Genomic DNA, 22,991 nt, shown 5'->3' on the forward strand with positions numbered 1-22,991 from the left:
GTATACCAACAGTCCTCAACCTGGGTATACTAACACTCCTCAGTCCTGGGTATACCAACAGTTTTAGTCCTGGGTATACCAACAGTCCTCAGTCCTTGGTATACCAACACTCCTCAGTCCTGGGTATACCAACAGTTTTAGTCCTGGGTATACCAACACTTCTCAGTCCTGGGTATACCAACACTCCTCAGTCCTGGGTATACCAACACTCCTCAGTCCTGGGTATACCAGAACTCCTCTGTCCTGGGTATACCAGCACTCTTCAGTCCTTGGTATGCCAACACTCCAAAGTCCTTGGTATACCAACACTCCTAAGTCCTGGGTATACCAACACTCGTCAGTCCTGGGTATACCACTTCTCAGTCCTGGGTATACCAACAGTTCTCAGTCCTGGGTATACCAACACTCCTCAGTCCTGGGTATGCCAACACTCCTCAGTCCTGGGTATACCAAAACTCCTCAGTCCTGGGTATACCAGCACTCTTCAGTCCTTGGTATACCAACACTCCTAAGTCCTGGGTATACCAACATTCGTCAGTCCTGGGTATACCACTTTTCAGTCCTGGGTATACCAACAGTCCTCAGTCCTGGGTATACCAACACTCCTCAGTCCTGGGTATACCACTTTTCAGTCCTGGGTATACCAACACTCCTCAGTCTTGGGTATACCAACACTCCTCAGTCTTGGGTATACCAACAGTTATCAGTCTTGGGTATACCACTCCCTAGAGCGTGTTACAGCCCTTTCCCAGTCTGTGAACACTTCTTTGTATTCTTGCCATCTTTTTGTGTCAGGTTTGAATAAATGCTCTGACTTCCGTATACTGCATAACTCTTCTTTATTCTTCCAAACTCCTGAAAGTGACATAATAGGATTAATGATATCAAAACTGGACTCAATATGAGTAATTACAAACATGTTATCTGGATATATCTGTAAACCATTTCACCATGTAGGAGTTGTGTCCCTTTGTGTGACCCACTGATAGGATTGTGTAACTTTGTAGGGGTTGTGTCCCTGTGATAGAGTTGTGTCTTTGCAAAAAATTTTGTGTCTCTTTGAACTGTATCAGTGTTGTGTCACCGCGTATGTGTTGTGTCACTGTGTATGAGTTGTGTCCCTTTGATAGAGTTGTGTCCCTGTAATAGAGCTGCCTGCCTGTAAAAGAGTTGTCTCCCTTGTGATAGAGTTGTCTCCCTGTGATAGAGTTGTCTTCCTTCGATAGAGTTGTCTCCCTGTGATAGAGTTGTCTCCCTGTAATAGAGTTGTGTCCCTGTGATAGAGTTGTGTCCCTGTAATAGAGTTGTTCCCTGTGATAGAGTTGTCCCCTTGTGAGAGTTCTCTCCCTGTGATAGAGTTGTCCCCCTGTGATAGAGTTGTCTCCCTGTGATAGAGTTGTCTCCCTGTAATAGAGTTGTGTCCCTGTGATAGAGTTGTCCCCCTGTGATAGAGTTGTGTCCCTGTGATAGAGTTGTCTCCCTGTAATAGAGTTGTGTCCCTGTGATAGAGTTGTCCCCCTGTGATAGAGTTGTCTCCTTGTGATAGAGTTGTCTCCCTGTAATAGAGTTGTGTCCCTGTGATAGAGTTGTCCCCCTGTGATAGAGTTGTCTCCCTATGATAGAGTTGTGTCCCTGTGATAGAGTTGTGTCCCTGTGATAGAGTTGTCTCCCTGTGATAGAGTTGTCCCCCTGTGATAGAGTTGTCTCCCTGTGATAGAGTTGTCCCCCTGTGATAGAGATGTGTCCCTGTGATAGAGCTGTGTCCCTGTGATAGAGTTGTCCCCTTGTGATAGAGTTGTCCCCCTGTGATAGAGATGTGTCCCTGTGATAGAGTTGTGTCCCTGTGATAGAGTTGTCTCCCTGTGATAGAGTTGTGTCCCTGTGATAGAGTTGTCTCCCTGTGATAGAGTTGTCTCCCTGTGATAGAGTTGTCTCCCTGTGATAGAGTTGTGTCCCTGTGATAGAGTTGTCCCCCTGTGATAGAGTTGTCTCCTTGTGATAGAGTTGTCTCCCTGTGATAGAGTTGTGTGGTAGCAGTACACAGTTTCTCGGTGTGGCCATGGGTGATTTTTTTGCTCATTAGATTACCCCATTATAAAGGTTTTAATTAAAAATGAAAAAAAAAATCCTTGCTAAAATTGGTCCTGTCATGTTAAAGTGGACAATGTGGGGTTTCATTTTTTTCAGGATAATATTTTAGCTTTGTGTTGGAGATTACTATTTGGGCAGTCTCGAATCTGTGTCTACGCACCAAAAACTAGCTTTACAGGAAGTGAAATTTTCATAGTGTTCACATGTGGTCATGTTATGAAGAATTTCCGCGTTGGAATTTGCTGAAATGTAAGTACTTTGTTACCATGACAGTGTTGTTGATTGTAAGATAGGTGTTTAGAATTAAATTTCTCCTAGAAAGTTGTAGTGTTGGGTTGGAATTAGCAGTATTTTTGCATTTTTAGCATTTTTTCAGTAGGTAACCATGACAATCAAATGTCAGAAATCAGAGGAAATTTTTTTTTTACACAAATTTCATCTCTCTACTGTTAATGTAATTGTTATATAGTTTATAAATATATATACATGTAATGATGTATTTTTCATAACCAATCTGCTATACCTGTATATCTCAAACATGACAAATAATTTCAGGAAAAATGCAAATTAACTGTTTACTGCTACCTGTCCCTGTGATAGAGTTGTCCCCCTGTGATAGAGTTGTCTCCCTGTGATAGAGTTGTCCCCTTGTGATAGAGTTGTCCCCCTGTGGTAGAGATGTGTCCCTGTGATAGAGTTGTGTCCCTGTGATAGAGTTGTGTCCCTGTGATAGAGTTGTCTCCCTGTGATAGAGTTGTCCCCCTGTGATAGAGTTGTCTCCCTGTGATAGAGTTGTCCCCCTGTGATAGAGATGTGTCCCTGTGATAGAGTTGTGTCCCTGTGATAGAGTTGTCCCCCTGTGATAGAGTTGTGTCCCTGTGATAGAGTTGTCCCCTTGTGATAGAGTTGTCCCCTTGTGATAGAGTTGTCCCCCTGTGATAGAGATGTGTCCCTGTGATAGAGTTGTGTCCCTGTGATAGAGTTGTCTCCCTGTGATAGAGTTGTGTCCCTGTGATAGAGTTGTCTCCCTGTGATAGAGTTGTCTCCCTGTGATAGAGTTGTCTCCCTGTGATAGAGTTGTCCCCCTGTGATAGAGATGTGTCCCTGTGATAGAGTTGTGTCCATGTGATAGAGTTGTCTCCCTGTGATAGAGTTGTCTCCCTGTGATAGAGTTGTCTCCCTGTGATAGAGTTGTGTCCCTGTGATAGAGTTGTCCCCCTGTGATAGAGTTGTCTCCCTGTGATAGAGTTGTCCCCTTGTGATAGAGTTGTCCCCCTGTGGTAGAGATGTGTCCCTGTGATAGAGTTGTGTCCCTGTGATAGAGTTGTGTCCCTGTGATAGAGTTGTCTCCCTATGATAGAGTTGTCCCCTTGTGATAGAGTTGTCTCCCTGTGATTGAGTTCTCTCCCTGTGATAGAGTTGTCCCCTTGTGATAGAGTTGTGTCCCTGTGATAGAGTTGTCTCCTTGTGATAGAGTTGTCTCCCTGTGATAGAGTTGTCTCCCTGTGATAGAGTTGTCCCCCTGTGATAGAGATGTGTCCCTGTGATAGAGTTGTGTCCCTGTGATAGAGTTGTCCCCTTGTGATAGAGTTGTGTCCCTGTGATAGAGTTGTCCCCCTGTGATAGAGTTGTCCCCCTGTGATAGAGTTGTCCCCCTGTGATAGAGTTGTCCCCCTGTGATAGAGTTGTGTCCCTGTGATAGAGTTGTGTCCCTGTGATAGAGTTGTCCCCCTGTGATAGAGTTGTCCCCCTGTGATAGAGTTGTCCCCCTGTGATAGAGTTGTCCCCCTGTGATAGAGTTGTGTCCCTGTGATAGAGTTGTCCCCCTGTGATAGAGTTGTGTCCCTGTGATAGAGTTGTCTCCCTGTGATAAAGTTGTCTCCCTGTGATAGAGTTGTCTCCCTGTGATAGAGTTGTCCCCCTGTGATAGAGTTGTGTCCCTGTGATAGAGTTGTGTCCCTGTGATAGAGTTGTGTCCCTGTGATAGAGTTGTCCCCCTGTGATAGAGTTGTGTCCCTGTGATAGAGTTGTGTCCCAGTGATAGAGTTGTGTCCCTGTGATAGAGTTGTCCCCCTGTGATAGAGATGTGTCCCTGTGATAGAGTTGTGTCCCTGTGATAGAGTTGTCCCCTTGTGATAGAGTTGTGTCCCTGTGATAGAGTTGTGTCCCTGTGATAGAGTTGTCTCTCTATGATAGAGTTGTCCCCCTGTTATAGAGTTGTCCCCCTGTGATAGAGTTGTACCCCTGTGATAGAGTTGTCCCCCTGTGATAGAGTTGTGTCCCTGTGATAGAGTTGTCTCCCTGTGATAAAGTTGTCTCCCTGTGATAGAGTTGTCTCCCTGTGATAGAGTTGTGTCCCTGTGATAGAGTTGTGTCCCTGTAGTTCTGTTCCCATTTACCTGTTTTGCTAATATCAAATCTACCAAGGTAGTCACAAGGGAGATAATTCATATAATCTTGCCAGATCATTGAAAATCAAATCTATTTGTCAGGTAAGAAAATATAAAGTCAGCATGATACATACCTGCATGTAGACCAGCTAAGAAGGCAGCACCGAGACTGGTTATATCAGCTCTTTGTTTGGCACGATCAATAACTTGGCCAGTGAGGTCGGAAATAAGCTGCATCAAGAAATCATTATTGCAAACTCCACCATCAGCTCTAGAAAACAACACAGTTTAAAGTAAGTTAATTACTTTTGGTCCTTCTCTAGAAAAATGCGATAAGTAAAACAATCCTCCATACCATCAATTTTACTCTCAGCACACCTGGAACATGTCATGGCAAAATTGAAGGTTTCCTTTGCGACACCTTGTGGACAAGACGAAAAGACTAGTTTGATCCTTTGATGTACATCAATTGAATCTCCAGGTTGCATAACCGTATATTGTAATGACTTTGAAGTGGGGTGTAGCTCCTCCATAATTACCATAAGGAGAATATAAGCCTGTGATTGGTCAATTTTTTTGCTACTGGAGCCAATCAGTTAAATATGCTTTTGCTGGAGTGAAGAGAGTGAAAGTGATTGTCACCACTGGAGAATTGAGGGTGGTTCCAGGGGTGCAGAGAGTGAAAGTGATTGTAACCCCTGGATTATTGAGGATCGTTCCAGGGATGCAGAGAGTTAAAGTGATTGTAACCCCTGGATTATCGAGGATCGTTCCAGGGATGCAGAGAGTGAAAGTGATCGTAACCCCTGGAGTATCGAGGATGGTTCCAGGGGTGTAGAGAGTTAAAGTGATTGTAACCCCTGGAGTATCGAGGATGGTTCCAGGGGTGTAGAGAGTTAAAGTGATTGTAACCCCTGGAGTATCGAGGATGGTTCCAGGAGTGTAGAGCGTGAAAGTGATTGTAATCCCTGGAGTATCGAGGATCGTTCCTGGGATGCAGAGAGTTAAAGTGATTGTAACCCCTGGAGTATCGAGGATCGTTCCAGGGGTGTAGAGAGTGAAAGTGATCGTAACCCCTGGAGTATCGAGGATCGTTCCAGGGATGCAGAGAGTTAAAGTGATCGTAACCCCTGGAGTATCTAGGATCGTTCCTGGGATGCAGAGAGTGAAAGTGATCGTAACCCCTGGAGTATCGAGGATCGTTCCAGGGGTGTAGAGAGTGAAAGTGATCGTAACCCCTGGAGTATCGAGGATCGTTCCAGGGGTGTAGAGAGTGAAAGTGATCGTAACCCCTATAGTATCGAGGATGGTTCCAGGGGTGTAGAGAGTGATAGTGATTGTTACCCCTGGAGTATCGAGGATGGTACCGGGGGTATAGAGAGTGATAGTGATTGTTACCCCTGGAGTATCGAGGATGGTTCCAGGGATGTAGAGAGTGATAGTGATCGTAACCCCTGGAGTATCGAGGATGGTTCCAGGGGTGTAGAGAGTTAAAGTAATTGTAACCCCTGGAGTATCGAGGATGGTTCCAGGAGTGTAGAGAGTGAAAGTGATCGTAACCCCTGGAGTATCGAGGATGGTTCCAGGGGTGCAGAGAGTTAAAGTGATTGTAACCCCTGGAGTATCGAGGATCGTTCCAGGAGTGTAGAGAGTGTAAGTGATTGTAACCCCTGGAGTATCGAGGATCGTTCCAGGGGTGTAGAGAGTGAAAGTGATTGTAACCCCTGGAGTATCGAGGATCGTTCCAGGGGTGTAGAGAGTGAAAGTGATCGTAACCCCTGGAGTATCGAGGATCGTTCCAGGGGTGTAGAGAGTGAAAGTGATCGTAACCCCTGGAGTATCGAGGATCGTTCCAGGGGTGTAGAGAGTGAAAGTGATCGTAACCCCTGGAGTATCGAGGATCGTTCCAGGGGTGTAGAGAGTGAAAGTGATCGTAACCCCTGGAGTATCGAGGATCGTTCCAGGGGTGTAGAGAGTGAAAGTGATTGTAACCCCTGGAGTATCGAGGATCGTTCCAGGGGTGTAGAGAGTGAAAGTGATTGTAACCCCTGGAGTATCGAGGATCGTTCCAGGAGTGTAGAGAGTGAAAGTGATTGTAACCCCTGGAGTATCGAGGATGGTTCCAGGGGTGTAGAGAGTGAAAGTGATTGTAACCCCTGGAGTATCGAGGATGGTTCCAGGGGTGTAGAGAGTGAAAGTGATTGTAACCCCTGGAGTATCGAGGATGGTTCCAGGGGTGTAGAGAGTGAAAGTGATTGTAACCCCTGGAGTATCGAGGATGGTTCCAGGGGTGTAGAGAGTTAAGGTGATTGTAACCCCTGGAGTATCGAGGATCGTTCCAGGAGTGTAGAGAGTGAAAGTGATTGTAACCCCTGGAGTATCGAGGATGGTTCCAGGGGTGTAGAGAGTGAAAGTGATCGTAACCCCTGGAGTATCGAGGATCGTTCCAGGGGTGTAGAGAGTGAAAGTGATCGTAACCCCTGGAGTATCGAGGATGGTTCCAGGGGTGTAGAGAGTGAAAGTGATCGTAACCCCTGGAGTATCGAGGATCGTTCCAGGGGTGTAGAGAGTTAAAGTGATCGTAACCCCTGGAGTATCGAGGATCGTTCCAGGGGTGTAGAGAGTTAAAGTGATTGTAACCCCTGGAGTATCGAGGATCGTTCCAGGGGTGTAGAGAGTTAAAGTGATTGTAACCCCTGGAGTATCGAGGATCGTTCCAGGGGTGTAGAGAGTGAAAGTGATCGTAACCCCTGGAGTATCGAGGATCGTTCCAGGGGTGTAGAGAGTGAAAGTGATCGTAACCCCTGGAGTATCGAGGATCGTTCCAGGGGTGTAGAGAGTGAAAGTGATCGTAACCCCTGGAGTATCGAGGATCGTTCCAGGGGTGTAGAGAGTGAAAGTGATCGTAACCCCTGGAGTATCGAGGATCGTTCCAGGGGTGCTGAGAGTGAAAGTGATCGTAACCCCTGGAGTATCGAGGATCTTTCCAGGGGTGTAGAGAGTTAAAGTGATTGTAACCCCTGGAGTATCGAGGATGGTTCCAGGGGTGTAGAGAGTTAAAGTGATTGTAACCCAGAGTATCGTTCAGGAGGATGAAAGTGATTCCAGGAATGTAGAGAGTGTAAGTGATTGTAATCCCTGGAGTATCGAGGATCGTTCCAGGGGTGCTGAGAGTGTAAGTGATTGTAACCCCTGGAGTATCGAGGATGGTTCCAGGGGTGTAGAGAGTTAAAGTGATTGTAACCCCTGGAGTATCGAGGATCGTTCCAGGAGTGTAGAGAGTGAAAGTGATTGTAACCCCTGGAGTATCGAGGATGGTTCCAGGAGTGTAGAGAGTGTAAGTGATCGTAACCCCTGAGTATCGAGGATCGTTCCAGGGGTGTAGAGAGTGAAAGTGATCGTAACCCCTGGAGTATCGAGGATCGTTCCAGGGGTGTAGAGAGTTAAAGTGATCGTAACCCCTGGAGTATCGAGGATCGTTCCAGGGGTGTAGAGAGTGAAAGTGATCGTAACCCCTGGAGTATCGAGGATCGTTCCAGGAGTGTAGAGAGTGTAAGTGATCGTAACCCCTGGAGTATCGAGGATCGTTCCAGGGGTGCTGAGAGTGAAAGTGATTGTAACCCCTGGAGTATCAAGGATCTTTCCAGGGGTGTAGAGAGTTAAACTGATTGTAACCCCTGGAGTATCGAGGATGGTTCCAGGGGTGTAGAGAGTTAAAGTGATTGTAACCCCTGGAGTATCGAGGATCATTCCAGGAATGTAGAGAGTGAAAGTGATTGTAACCCCTGGAGTATCGAGGATGGTTCCAGGGGTGTAGAGAGTGAAAGTGATTGTAACCCCTGGAGTATCGAGGATGGTTCCAGGGGTGTAGAGAGTTAAAGTGATTGTAACCCCTGGAGTATCGAGGATCGTTCCAGGAGTGTAGAGAGTGAAAGTGATTGTAACCCCTGGAGTATCGAGGATGGTTCCAGGAGTGTAGAGAGTGTAAGTGATCGTAACCCCTGGAGTATCGAGGATCGTTCCAGGAGTGTAGAGAGTGAAAGTGATTGTAACCCCTGGAGTATCGAGGATCGTTCCAGGGGTGTAGAGAGTGAAAGTGATTGTAACCCCTGGAGTATCGAGGATGGTACCAGGAGTGTAGAGAGTGTAAGTGATTGTAATCCCTGGAGTATCGAGGATCGTTCCAGGGGTGCTGAGAGTGTAAGTGATTGTAACCCCTGGAGTATCGAGGATCTTTCCAGGGGTGCTGAGAGTGTAAGTGATTGTAACCCCTGGAGTATCTAGGATGGTTCCAGGAGTGTAGAGAGTGAAAGTGAGAGGATGAATAAAATCAAACACTGAAAAATTTTTTAAAACTTTAAAGAAGATCACTTTAAGTGTTATTGACAAGAAAATTTTATTGAATGCAATGTTTAGAAAATGACATTAACTGTAAGGATTATAATGTGAAACAATTTGTACTTGGTAAAAGTTGTACAAAACCATTTCCATTGGTATCAAAGTCATCCTTCAATATTTCATTCCATCCAAATTTCGGAATTATTACTCTAACACACTGAATTTTTATGAATTACCATAACATCTGATGTTCTGTAAAACATATTCTGTGCAGCTGACCTTAAAGTGTCTTCCTCCACAAACAAAAGCTCGTCAAAAGAATGGATACAAAATTACTAAAACTGACATCCATCTTTTGTCCTTTTTATTATTATTCAAAAATATAAGGTTTCTTACACTTGTATCAAATGTACTATATTAGGGCTGTCAGAGACGGTTTATTTTCTCCAAATGGGACAAAATTTAAGTATGAAAAATAACAAAGGGCAATTCGAGAGTGATGGTTCTGGTGCACTGCACTTCTCCTTGTTCAGACCTATCTACCCATGAAGTTCCATGTTTATACCTCTTATAAAAAGTAACAAAGGGCAATAACTCCTAAATTATGCAAAAGAGAGTGATGGTTCTGGACCACTGCACTTCTCCTTGTTCAGATCTATCTACCTGAGACGTTGTATGTTGATACCTCTTACAGTTTTTGAGTTATACTCCAGACAAAATTACTTGGGACGAACCAACAGACAGACAAAGGGACACTATATAAAAATTCATTACTGAATACATTAAATCATTCGATATGTGCCAAGGTAAAAGAAGGGCAACATCAAATCAATGAGCTTGTTAAAATAAATGTTAAATTACAGGGAAACTGATGTATGACCTACAATAGAGCAGGTATACAACATATTTATTACAGGAATATTACATGACCTGCCTGATCAATAGGAGAGTTCCACTTTAGACTCTTTCAGAATGGCTTCGTACAGGATTTTGAATCTGAAGGCAATAGATTCCAGCAGTGCCCTTACCTGATCACACAGGAGAGTTCCACTTTAGACTCTTTCAGAATGGCTTCGTACAGGATTTTGAATCTGAAGGCAACAGATTCCAGCAGTGCCCGTACAAGGTGGGCCTTTGTGGTAGTGGGTTTTATTCCAATGATGGAGGAGGCTGCCTTGTCATCATTTATAGGGGCCTGTAAAAAAAAAACACAAAGTCCGACAATCAAAAACTGAATTCAGCACAAAGAACTATTGATCATAACTTTCTTACAAACAAGGTAAAGATACCAGGATTCATCTGATATCAGAAAGTGGTTAATATAAATCATTCACTTTGTTTACTATGACCAAGGAATGTTTGTACAAAATTTTATCAAAATTGATTGAAGAGTTTTGGAGTCAGCTGTTTACATATGAACGGCATGAATAGACAAACAGGGCCTTTACATGGCAGGAGAATTAATTTAAAGTTAAAATAAAATTGTAAAATCTCTGAAAATATGGAAAACTGTAACATTACAAAAGGAAAGGAGATGATGAGGATGTATCAGTTTGATAGATGATGAGGATGTATCAGTTTGATAGATGATGAGGATGTATCAGTTTGATAGATGATGAGGATGTATCAGTTTGATAGATGATGAGGATGTATCAGTTTGATAGATGATGAGGATGTATCAGTTTGATAGATGATGAGGATGTATCAGTTTGATAGATGATGAGGATGTATCAGTTTGATAGATGATGAGGATGTATCAGTTTGATAGATGATGAGGATGTATCAGTTTGATAGATGATGAGGATGTATCAGTTTGATAGATGATGATGTATCAGTTTGATAGATGATGAGGATGTATCAGTTTGATAGATGATGAGGATGTATCAGTTTGATAGATGATGAGGATGTATCAGTTTGATAGATGATGATGTATCAGTTTGATAGATGATGAAGATGTATCAGTTTGATAGATGATGAGGATGTATCAGTTTGATAGATGATGAGGATGTATCAGTTTGATAGATGATGAGGATGTATCAGTTTGATAGATGATGAGGATGTATCAGTTTGATAGATGATGAGGATGTATCAGTTTGATAGATGATGAGGATGTATCAGTTTGATAGATGATGAGGATGTATCAGTTTGATAGATGATGATGTATCAGTTTGATAGATGATGAGGATGTATCAGTTTGATAGATGATGAGGATGTATCAGTTTGATAGATGATGAGGATGTATCAGTTTGATAGATGATGAGGATGTATCAGTTTGATAGATGATGAGGATGTATCAGTTTGATAGATGATGAGGATGTATCAGTTTGATAGATGATGAGGATGTATCAGTTTGATAGATGATGAGGATGTATCAGTTTGATAGATGATGAGGATGTATCAGTTTGATAGATGATGATGTATCAGTTTGATAGATGATGAGGATGTATCAGTCTGATAGATGATGAGGATGTATCAGTTTGATAGATGATGAGGATGTATCAGTTTGATAGATGATGAGGATGTATCAGTTTGATAGATGATGAGGATGTATCAGTTTGATAGATGATGAGGATGTATCAGTTTGATAGATGATGAGGATGTATCAGTTTGATAGATGATGAGGATGTATCAGTTTGATAGATGATGATGTATCAGTTTGATAGATGATGAGGATGTATCAGTTTGATAGATGATGAGGATGTATCAGTTTGATAGATGATGATGATGTATCAGTTTGATAGATGATGATGTATCAGTTTGATAGATGATGAGGATGTATCAGTTTGATAGATGATGAGGATGTATCAGTTTGATAGATGATGAGGATGTATCAGTTTGATAGATGATGAGGATGTATCAGTTTGATAGATGATGAGGATGTATCAGTTTGATAGATGATGAGGATGTATCAGTTTGATAGATGATGAGGATGTATCAGTTTGATAGATGATGATGTATCAGTTTGATAGATGATGAGGATGTATCAGTTTGATAGATGATGATGTATCAGTTTGATAGATGATGAGGATGTATCAGTTTGATAGATGATGAGGATGTATCAGTTTGATAGATGATGAGGATGTATCAGTTTGATAGATGATGAGGATGTATCAGTTTGATAGATGATGAGGATGTATCAGTTTGATAGATATGAGTTTGATAGATGATGATGTATCAGTTTGATAGATGATGATGATGTTTGATAGTTTGATAGATGATGAGGATGTATCAGTTTGATAGATGATGAGGATGTATCAGTTTGATAGATGATGATGTATCAGTTTGTGATGAGGATGTATCAGTTTGATAGATGATGAGGATGTATCAGTTTGATAGATGATGAGGATGTATCAGTTTGATAGATGATGAGGATGTATCAGTTTGATAGATGATGATGATGATGTATCAGTTTGATAGATGATGAGGATGTATCAGTTTGATAGATGATGAGGATGTATCAGTTGGATAGATGATGATGTATCAGTTTGATAGATGATGAGGATGTATCAGTTTGATAGATGATGAGGATGTATCAGTTTGATAGATGATGAGGATGTATCAGTTTGATAGATGATGAGGATGTATCAGTTTGATAGATGATGAGGATGTATCAGTTTGATAGATGATGAGGATGTATCAGTTTGATAGATGATGAGGATGTATCAGTTTGATAGATGATGAGGATGTATCAGTTTGATAGATGATGAGGATGTATCAGTTTGATAGATGATGAGGATGTATCAGTTTGATAGATGATGAGGATGTATCAGTTTGATAGATGATGAGGATGTATCAGTTTGATAGATGATGAGGATGTATCAGTTTGATAGATGTATCATGAGATGATGAGGATGTATCAGTTTGATAGATGATGAGGATGTATCAGTTTGATAGATGATGAGGATGTATCAGTTTGATAGATGATGAGGATGTATCAGTTTGATAGATGATGAGGATGTATCAGTTTGATAGATGATGAGGATGTATCAGTTTGATAGATGATGAGGATGTATCAGTTTGATAGATGATGAGGATGTATCAGTTTGATAGATGAGGATGTATCAGTTTGATAGATGATGAGGATGTATCAGTTTGATAGATGATGAGGATGTATCAGTTTGATAGATGATGAGGATGTATCAGTTTGATAGATGATGAGGATGTATCAGTTTGATAGATGATGAGGATGTATCAGTTTGATAGATGATGAGGATGTATCAGTTTGATAGATGATGATGTATCATGTATCAGTTTTAGATGATGATGATGATGAGGATGTATCAGTTTGATAGATGATGAGGATGTATCAGTTTGATAGATGATGAGGATGTATCAGTTTGATAGATGATGAGGATGTATCAGTTTGATAGATGATGAGGATGTATCAGTTTGATAGATGATGAGGATGTATCAGTTTGATAGATGATGATGTATCAGTTTGATAGATGATGAGGATGTATCAGTTTGATAGATGATGAGGATGTATCAGTTTGATAGATGATGATGTATCAGTTTGATAGATGATGATGTATCAGTTTGATAGATGATGAGGATGTATCAGTTTGATAGATGATGAGGATGTATCAGTTTGATAGATGATGAGGATGTATCAGTTTGATAGATGATGAGGATGTATCAGTTGGATAGATGATGAGGATGTATCAGTTTGATAGATGATGATGTATCAGTTTGATAGATGATGAGGATGTATCAGTTTGATAGATGATGAGGATGTATCAGTTTGATAGATGATGAGGATGTATCAGTTTGATAGATGATGAGGATGTATCAGTTTGATAGATGATGAGGATGTATCAGTTTGATAGATGATGAGGATGTATCAGTTTGATAGATGATGAGGATGTATCAGTTGGATAGATGATGAGGATGTATCAGTTTGATAGATGATGAGGATGTATCAGTTTGATAGATGATGAGGATGTATCAGTTTGATAGATGATGAGGATGTATCAGTTTGATAGATGATGAGGATGTATCAGTTTGATAGATGATGAGGATGTATCAGTTTGATAGATGATGAGGATGTATCAGTTTGATAGATGATGAGGATGTATCAGTTTGATAGATGATGAGGATGTATCAGTTTGATAGATGATGAGGATGTATCAGTTTGATAGATGATGAGGATGTATCAGTTTGATAGATGATGAGGATGTATCAGTTTGATAGATGATGAGGATGTATCAGTTTGATAGATGATGAGGATGTATCAGTTTGATAGATGATGAGGATGTATCAGTTTGATAGATGATGAGGATGTATCAGTTTGATAGATGATGAGGATGTATCAGTTTGATAGATGATGAGGATGTATCAGTTTGATAGATGATGAGGATGTATCAGTTTGATAGATGATGAGGATGTATCAGTTTGATAGATGATGAGGATGTATCAGTTTGATAGATGATGAGGATGTATCAGTTTGATAGATGATGAGGATGTATCAGTTTGATAGATGATGAGGATGTATCAGTTTGATAGATGATGAGGATGTATCAGTTTGATAGATGATGTATCAGTTTGATAGATGATGAGGATGTATCAGTTTGATAGATGATGAGGATGTATCAGTTTGATAGATGATGAGGATGTATCAGTTTGATAGATGATGAGGATGTATCAGTTTGATAGATGATGAGGATGTATCAGTTTGATAGATGATGAGGATGTATCAGTTCGATAGATGATGATGATGTATCAGTTTGATAGATGAGGATGTATCAGTTTGATAGATGATGAGGATGTATCAGTTTGATAGATGATGAGGATGTATCAGTTTGATAGATGATGAGGATGTATCAGTTTGATAGATGATGAGGATGTATCAGTTTGATAGATGATGAGATGTATCATGATGAGGATGTATCAGTTTGATAGATGATGAGGATGTGTCAGTTTGATAGATGATGAGGATGTATCAGTTTGATAGATGATGAGGATGTATCAGTTTGATAGATGATGAGGATGTATCAGTTTGATAGATGATGAGGATGTATCAGTTTGATAGATGATGAGGATGTATCAGTTTGATAGATGATGAGGATGTATCAGTTTGATAGATGATTATGATGTATCAGTTTGATAGATGATGAGGATGTATCAGTTTGATAGATGATGAGGATGTATCAGTTTGATAGATGATGAGGATGTATCAGTTTGATAGATGATGAGGATGTATCAGTTTGATAGATGAGGATGTATCAGTTTGATAGATGATGATGTATCAGTTTGATAGATGATGAGGATGTATCAGTTTGATAGATGATGAGGATGTATCAGTTTGATAGATGATGAGGATGTATCAGTTTGATAGATGATGAGGATGTATCAGTTTGATAGATGATGAGGATGTATCAGTTTGATAGATGATGAGGATGTATCAGTTTGATAGATGATGAGGATGTATCAGTTTGATAGATGATGAGGATGTATCAGTTTGATAGATGATGAGGATGTATCAGTTTGATAGATGATGAGGATGTATCAGTTTGATAGATGATGAGGATGTATCAGTTTGATAGATGATGTATGATAGTTTGATAGATGATGAGGATGTATCAGTTTGATAGATGATGAGGATGTATCAGTTTGATAGATGATGAGGATGTATCAGTTTGATCAGTTTGATGATGAGGATGTATCAGTTTGATAGATGAGGATGTATCAGTTTGATAGATGATGAGGATGTATCAGTTTGATAGATGATGAGGATGTATCAGTTTGATAGATGATGAGGATGTATCAGTTTGATAGATGATGAGGATGTATCAGTTTGATAGATGATGAGGATGTATCAGTTTGATAGATGATGAGGATGTATCAGTTTGATAGATGATGAGGATGTATCAGTTTGATAGATGATGAGGATGTATCAGTTTGATAGATGATGAGGATGTATCAGTTTGATAGATGATGAGGATGTATCAGTTTGATAGATGATGAGGATGTATCAGTTTGATAGATGATGAGGATGTATCAGTTTGATAGATGATGAGGATGTATCAGTTTGATAGATGATGATGATGTATCAGTTTGATAGATGATGAGGATGTATCAGTTTGATAGATGATGAGGATGTATCAGTTGGATAGATGATGAGGATGTATCAGTTTGATAGATGATGAGGATGTATCAGTTTGATAGATGATGAGGATGTATCAGTTTGATAGATGATGAGGATGTATCAGTTTGATAGATGATGAGGATGTATCAGTTTGATAGATGATGAGGATGTATCAGTTTGATAGAGGATGTATCAGTTTGATAGATGATGAGGATGTATCAGTTTGATAGATGATGAGGATGTATCAGTTTGATAGATGATGAGGATGTATCAGTTTGATAGATGATGAGGATGTATCAGTTTGATAGATGATGAGGATGTATCAGTTTGATAGATGATGATGTATCAGTTTGATAGATGATGAGGATGTATCAGTTTGATAGATGATGAGGATGTATCAGTTTGATAGATGATGAGGATGTATCAGTTTGATAGATGATGAGGATGTATCAGTTTGATAGATGATGAGGATGTATCAGTTTGATAGATGATGAGGATGTATCAGTTTGATAGATGATGAGGATGTATCAGTTTGATAGATGATGAGGATGTATCAGTTTGATAGATGATGAGGATGTATCAGTTTGATAGATGATGAGGATGTATCAGTTTGATAGATGATGAGGATGTATCAGTTTGATAGATGATGAGGATGTATCAGTTTGATAGATGATGAGGATGTATCAGTTTGATAGATGATGAGGATGTATCAGTTTGATAGATGATGAGGATGTATCAGTTTGATAGATGATGAGGATGTATCAGTTTGATAGATGATGAGGATGTATCAGTTTGATAGATGATGAGGATGTATCAGTTTGATAGATGATGAGGATGTATCAGTTTGATAGATGATGAGGATGTATCAGTTTGATAGATGATGATGTATCAGTTTGATAGATGATGATGTATCAGTTTGATAGATGATGAGGATGTATCAGTTTGATAGATGATGAGGATGTATCAGTTTGATAGATGATGAGGATGTATCAGTTTGATAGATGATGAGGATGTATCAGTTTGATAGATGATGATGTATCAGTTTGATAGATGATGATGATGTATCAGTTTGATAGATGAGGATGTATCAGTTTGATAGATGATGATGTATCAGTTTGATAGATGATGATGTATCAGTTTGATAAATTTTTCTTCAAAACACAGAAGAGAAGTAATATCTGCATGAAACAGTGTCAAGTTGTCACATAAAACACAACATCTTATAATGTTTTATTTTTCGTCCATTTATCATATGTACATGTGTTTGTAAAATCAGCATCAGCTTTTTCATGAACTAATTTCCAAACATATTTGATATCCTTTCTGTGATGGTATATGTTGGGCCTTTTTGTGGTTAAAGTTCCACCAAGTCTATAAATAGCCTGGACAGCTATCAGTTGATCCAGTTAATGGCTACAATGCTGAGTGTCCTACACAACAGCTTATCCAGTTGATGGCTATAAATGCTGAGTGTCCTACACAACAGCTTATCCAGTTGATGGCTATAAATACTGAGTGTCCTACACAGCAGCTGATCCAGTTGATGGCTATAAATACCGAGTGTCCTACACAGCTGCTGATCCAGTTGATGGCTATAAATGCTGAGTGTCCTACACAACAGCTTAACCAGTTGATGGCTATAAATGCTTAGTGTCCTACACAACAGCTGATCCAGTTGATGGCTATAAATGCCGAGTGTCCTACACAACAGCTGATACAGTTGATGGCTATAAATACTGAGTGTCCTACACAGCAGCTGATCCAGTTGATGGCTATAAATACCGAGGTTGAGTGTCCTACACAGCAGCTAAAAATGTTCATTTCTTAAATATACAACATGAAATTGGAATAACAACAAAATCAATCAAGTTTCACTCCAATCACCAATTTCTTCACAATTCTTTTCTGTAAATGTCAGATCTGTAAATGGGTTTCAGATCTCTAAGTTGTATTGTCTGCTGATAATTAGTTGTCAGTGAAGAGACATGTATTACTGAATTAAGGATTCAAGCCTCTCCTTGACCTTTGCCCTTTCCTTACAGGTAAGCATCTCCCCTTAGTATACAGGATACTTACCTGGTACTGATTCAGCGATCCGTGAAGAGTCAGAAACATCATCAAAAAAACCTGAAAGAATAGATTGAAGATTACACCTGGGCTAATTAACAGCTACAGAAGTTTTATTGTTTCTTCATTGTAACCAGAAAAGATGTGACATTTTTGAAATGTAACAAGTAATATAAACCAAAACTTTGTTCCAATCTATAATTAATAACTTTTACATATAATGTACTCAAAGCTTTCGATCCAAACTTTAACTACAATAATATTTTGGAAACAAAGTAAAATCAGAGATCTGGTTTTAATGTGACTGCCCATTTTATAATTATAATATCTTATTTGTTTAGTGACACCAGTAGACTATGCTTTAACAATGATATAGTTGTGAGGCCCATAGTACCTACCAACAGACTTGTCCCCATAGTACCTACCAATAGACTTGTCCCCATTGTACCTACCAATAGACTTGTCCCCATTGTACCTACCAATAGACTTGTCCCCATTGTACCTACCAATAGACTTGTCCCCATTGTACCTACCAATAGACTTGTCCCCATTGTACCTACCAATAGACTTGTCCCCATTGTACCTACCAACAGACTTGTCCTCATGGTACCTACCAATAGACTTGTCCCCATTGTACCTACCAATAGACTTGTCCCCATTGTACCTACCAATAGACTTGTCCCCATTGTACCTACCAATAGACTTGTCCCCATTGTACCTACCAACAGACTTGTCCTCATGGTACCTACCAATAGACTTGACCCCATTGTACCTACCAATAGACTTGTCCCAATTGTACCTACCAATAGACTTCTCCCCATTGTACCTACCAATAGACTTGTCCCCATTGTACCTACCAATAGACTTGTCCCCATTGTACCTACCAACAGACTTGTCCTCATGGTACCTACCAATAGACTTGTCCCCATTGTACCTACCAATAGACTTGTCCCCATTGTACCTACCAATAGACTTGTCCCCATTGTACCTACCAATAGACTTGTCCCCATTGTACCTACCAACAGACTTGTCCTCATGGTACCTACCAATAGACTTGTCCCCATTGTACCTACCAATAGACTTGTCCCAATTGTACCTACCAATAGACTTGTCCCCATTGTACCTACCAATAGACTTGTCCCCATTGTACCTACCAATAGACTTGTCCCCATTGTACCTACCAATAGACTTGGCCCAGTCTATAACAATACCGGTATCAGTTATGGCCCCTTCTGCTACATACACCAATTCATCCTTTATCTTCCAGCCAATCTGAGGGTATAAACCTAAAAATACAAAAAGTTTTGATGTAGTTAGAAATTCTCCAGGACAAACTGATAACTGAGAATTTTATTTAATATATTAGATGACGGAGCAGACTTGTGATGTGAATAATGAATAAGTCAATATCTAATGACTTTCTTAATTCAACCTTAGTAATTCTACAAAAAAATCAAATATTTAGTTCCAATATTTTGTAGACATTTTCACGTGTTAAATCTTTATAAAAACTAAGCTAGGAGTAGAGCCAACATTATCACTTCAGTGCAGGTATGGAGTGTTCATGTTACACTTCGCTTGGATAACACCTGGTATGCAGGGTGATTGAGGAATAGGGACAAACTACACAGGATATCAATCCCAACATGTGACTTTCATTATAACGCCACAACTTGTCCACGTTGTAGGTACTTCAGGAAGTCCACAAAGTTCAGGGAGAATAAAATAAAATACCAACTTACTGAAAACTTAACAAAGTGATAAATTACAAATATCAAAAAGATCAATAATGATTTATAAACCTGGAGAGTATCTACCTGCTACTGAAGCATGAGGTGAGCTGCCAGTGTTCACATCTACAAACGTCCCTGTTCCCATGGTGCATTTCATATCTCCAACGCCATAGCAACACTCTCCAAACATGGCCGACATCTGGTCAGATATCTATTTCGAGGATTACAAACATTGTAATATGTAATAATTTTTCATAAACAAACTTCAAACTGACAATAAATACCGTGATCCTAATTACATGTAATAATGAAGGGATTCAAATCTTTTCATCCCAAATATTAGAATTCTATTTATTCTAAACATGTTTTGTGACAATGATATTAGAAATTCTGGCTGGTTTGAATAATATGATGTTTTCACGTGTGAAGTGGGTGAGTTTTCAATTAAAGCCATGATAAATTAGAACTGTGAATTTTACAAAGTCTTACCATAGCTGTAATAGGAATAGCAGCACCAAACAGAGAAGAATCAGTTTTACCAAACAAGCCACTGTAGTAAAAATAAATCACTTTAGTCTACAAACAATCTGACCTAGTTTTAAACACTTTTTAAAATACAATACAATTAAAATTTACAGAAAATCATCTGAGAACGTGTGTCCTGTCAGTTACTGTCAAATTACTGATGAATAACTCATGTCACCTCCATGTGACCTCCATGTAACCTCCATGTGTCTGACTCATGTCACCTCCATGTGTCTGACTCATGTGACCTCCATGTGTCTGACTCATGTCACCTCCATGTGTCTGATTCATGTGACCTACATGTGACCTACATGTGACCTCCATGTGTCCATCTCATGTGACCTCCATGTGACCCCCATGTGTCTGACTCATGTGACCTCCATGTGTCTGACTCATGTGACCTCCATGTGTCTGACTCATGTGACCTCCATGTGTCTGACTCATGTGACCTCCATGTGTCTGATTCATGTGACCTCCATTTGACCTCCATGTGTCCGACTTATGACACCAGTTGTTTGAGTTATCTGTTTGACAAAAAATAGTGACTCAAATTTATTTTAAGCTTTTTCACTTGTTTGATCCAGATTCATCACAACATAAATACATATATATAGATAAAGAAAATATAAAAACAGTGTGACCAGTCAGAAACCAATGTCTATATACTATACAGAAAGTTATATCAGGCAGCAGGCAGGAAAAACAGTAACCAGGGACATTAATTAATACAGAAATAAAGTCCACACTTCATACCTTGTATCTCTGATCTCAGGTAGCATGTTCATCGGAATGTTGAGAAGGTTGCATATTATAGAACTCCATTCTACCTAAAATGTAGCACGTCATATTAACATCATAAATATTTGTCAGGGAATGAAAAAGATGAGAGATAAAGACGACTCTATCACAATAGAATCAGTGGACCTTTGTAAAAACAACAACTAGTACTGTAGAAACTTATCTCTAATATTTACCTGGAAAGGATCAAACAAGCCTGTCCCACTGGCATTGGAATAGTCTGTTGCATGAACCTTCTCACCTGTCAGTTTCCATAGCAACCAGGTATCTATACATCCAAACATCACCTGGTCTTCGGAGGCTCTATTCCTCAACTACAAACAATATATGTAATGTTGTGTATAATCATGATCACATAAACCCTTAAATTCTAGAATAATTTAATTAGTTAACTGTTTTTAACAAGTATTAAACTGTAGATTTTAAGAAGTAATTAAGTGTATGACCTAACAGGTATTTACCTGTAACAAGCATCCAATGGTTAGATTTAACATTTAATATTCAAAGATCAAATTTAGCAAGTATTTAATGGTTACGTTTAACATGTTTGGTAAGACTGAACAAATATTTAATGGTTACGTTTAACATGTTTGGTAAGACTGAACAAATATTTAATGGTTAGATGTTATTTGTTACCTTAAGATAATACTAATTAAATAAAATCAATCTGATAGTTAAACTCCTGTTCAAACATTGTAGCTGATACCATTACACACAGAATCTCATATGAACCGTCAAGACACTTTAATAGATGAGACCAAGAACCGTTAACTGAGAGTCATATTATGTGAATGGAAGTGATAAGTTTATATGATAGGACATTTACTTAAATATAGAACAAACGTAAATGTATCTGTGCAATAAAACTTTGTGATGTCATCTATTAAAGAACAAACAATAGTGTCATTGTTATTATAGTTCATGTGTCATACAATATTTACCACACATAGCGTACATGTATTACATACTAGGACAGGTTAATCATGTAATCATTTCTAGGTCAGTTACTATATATATTCTCTCAGGCTGCTTCAGTGGTCATTTGTTTTTTAATGTTCCTGAAAGTTTTACTTGTGTTGTAAACTTTGACATATAAGTACTTAGTTTGTTTGACTAGTTTTTTCATTTCACATTTTACTGAGAAGATGAAATAATAACTTTGCTACTTACTTCCTCTATGTTCTCCAGGGCCCAGATCAGACGTAGACAAACCTGTGGAAAACACATATCTTTATCACCTAATAAAACATATAAACTTTCAAAATTCCACAAGTACTGACAAGGAGGGTATTGCTGTTGTGGATCCACCTTGGTAACAGTTTTGTATCCAACAAATTTGTATATTCTTCTAAGTGTATTTACATGTACGTCTGCCAAAGTGTATGTGTAGTTATGTCCCTTGCTGTCTGTCACAGTGTATGTGTAGTTATGTCCCTTGTTGTCTGTCACAGTGTATGCGTAGTTATGTCCCTTGTTGTCTGTCACAGTGTATGTGTAGTTATGTCCCTTGTTGTCTGTCACAGTGTAGATATGTCCCTTGTTGTCTGTCACAGTGTATGTGTAGTTATGTCCCTTGTTGTCTGTCACAGTGTATGTGAGTTCTGTCCCTTGTTGTCTGTCACAGTGTAGTTATGTCCCTTGTTATCTGTCACAGTGTAGTTATGTCCCTTGTTATCTGTCACAGTGTAGTTATGTCCCTTGTTGTCTGTCACAGTGTAGTTATGTCCCTTGTTATCTGTTACAGTGTAGTTATGTCCCTTGTTATCTGTCACAGTGTAGTTATGTCCCTAGGTGTCTGTCACAGTGTAGTTATGTCCCTTGGTGTCTGTCACAGTGTAGTTATGTCCCTTCTTATCTGTCACAGTGTAGTTATGTCCCTTCTTATCTGTCACAGTGTAGTTATGTCCCTTGGTGTCTGTCACAGTGTAGTAATGTCCCTAGGTGTCTGTCACAGTATAGTTATGT

General features: G+C 39.5%; 1 protein-coding gene across 1 annotated transcript in view; it reads right to left on the reverse strand.

The window, feature by feature from the left end:
- Nucleotides 1-703: 703 nt before the first annotated feature.
- The window catches only part of LOC132552069 (putative glycerol kinase 5), a 35,322-nt gene continuing 13,034 nt past the window's right edge, over nt 704-22,991 (reverse strand). The window contains exons 8-17 of the mRNA XM_060216211.1: nt 22,197-22,238; nt 21,203-21,340; nt 20,982-21,055; nt 20,193-20,253; nt 19,788-19,914; nt 19,152-19,256; nt 17,969-18,030; nt 9,848-10,050; nt 4,616-4,752; nt 704-855 (exon numbers count right to left, since the gene is read on the reverse strand). Coding sequence (XP_060072194.1) covers nt 704-855; nt 4,616-4,752; nt 9,848-10,050; nt 17,969-18,030; nt 19,152-19,256; nt 19,788-19,914; nt 20,193-20,253; nt 20,982-21,055; nt 21,203-21,340; nt 22,197-22,238 — 1,101 coding nt within the window. The remainder of the gene's footprint in view (nt 856-4,615; nt 4,753-9,847; nt 10,051-17,968; nt 18,031-19,151; nt 19,257-19,787; nt 19,915-20,192; nt 20,254-20,981; nt 21,056-21,202; nt 21,341-22,196; nt 22,239-22,991) is intronic.

Source organism: Ylistrum balloti, unplaced genomic scaffold, assembly GCF_031769215.1.
Source record: "Ylistrum balloti isolate Yb309-2 unplaced genomic scaffold, AGI_CSIRO_Ybal_v1 Utg370234, whole genome shotgun sequence".
In the NCBI taxonomy this organism is placed as follows: domain Eukaryota; kingdom Metazoa; phylum Mollusca; class Bivalvia; order Pectinida; family Pectinidae; genus Ylistrum; species Ylistrum balloti.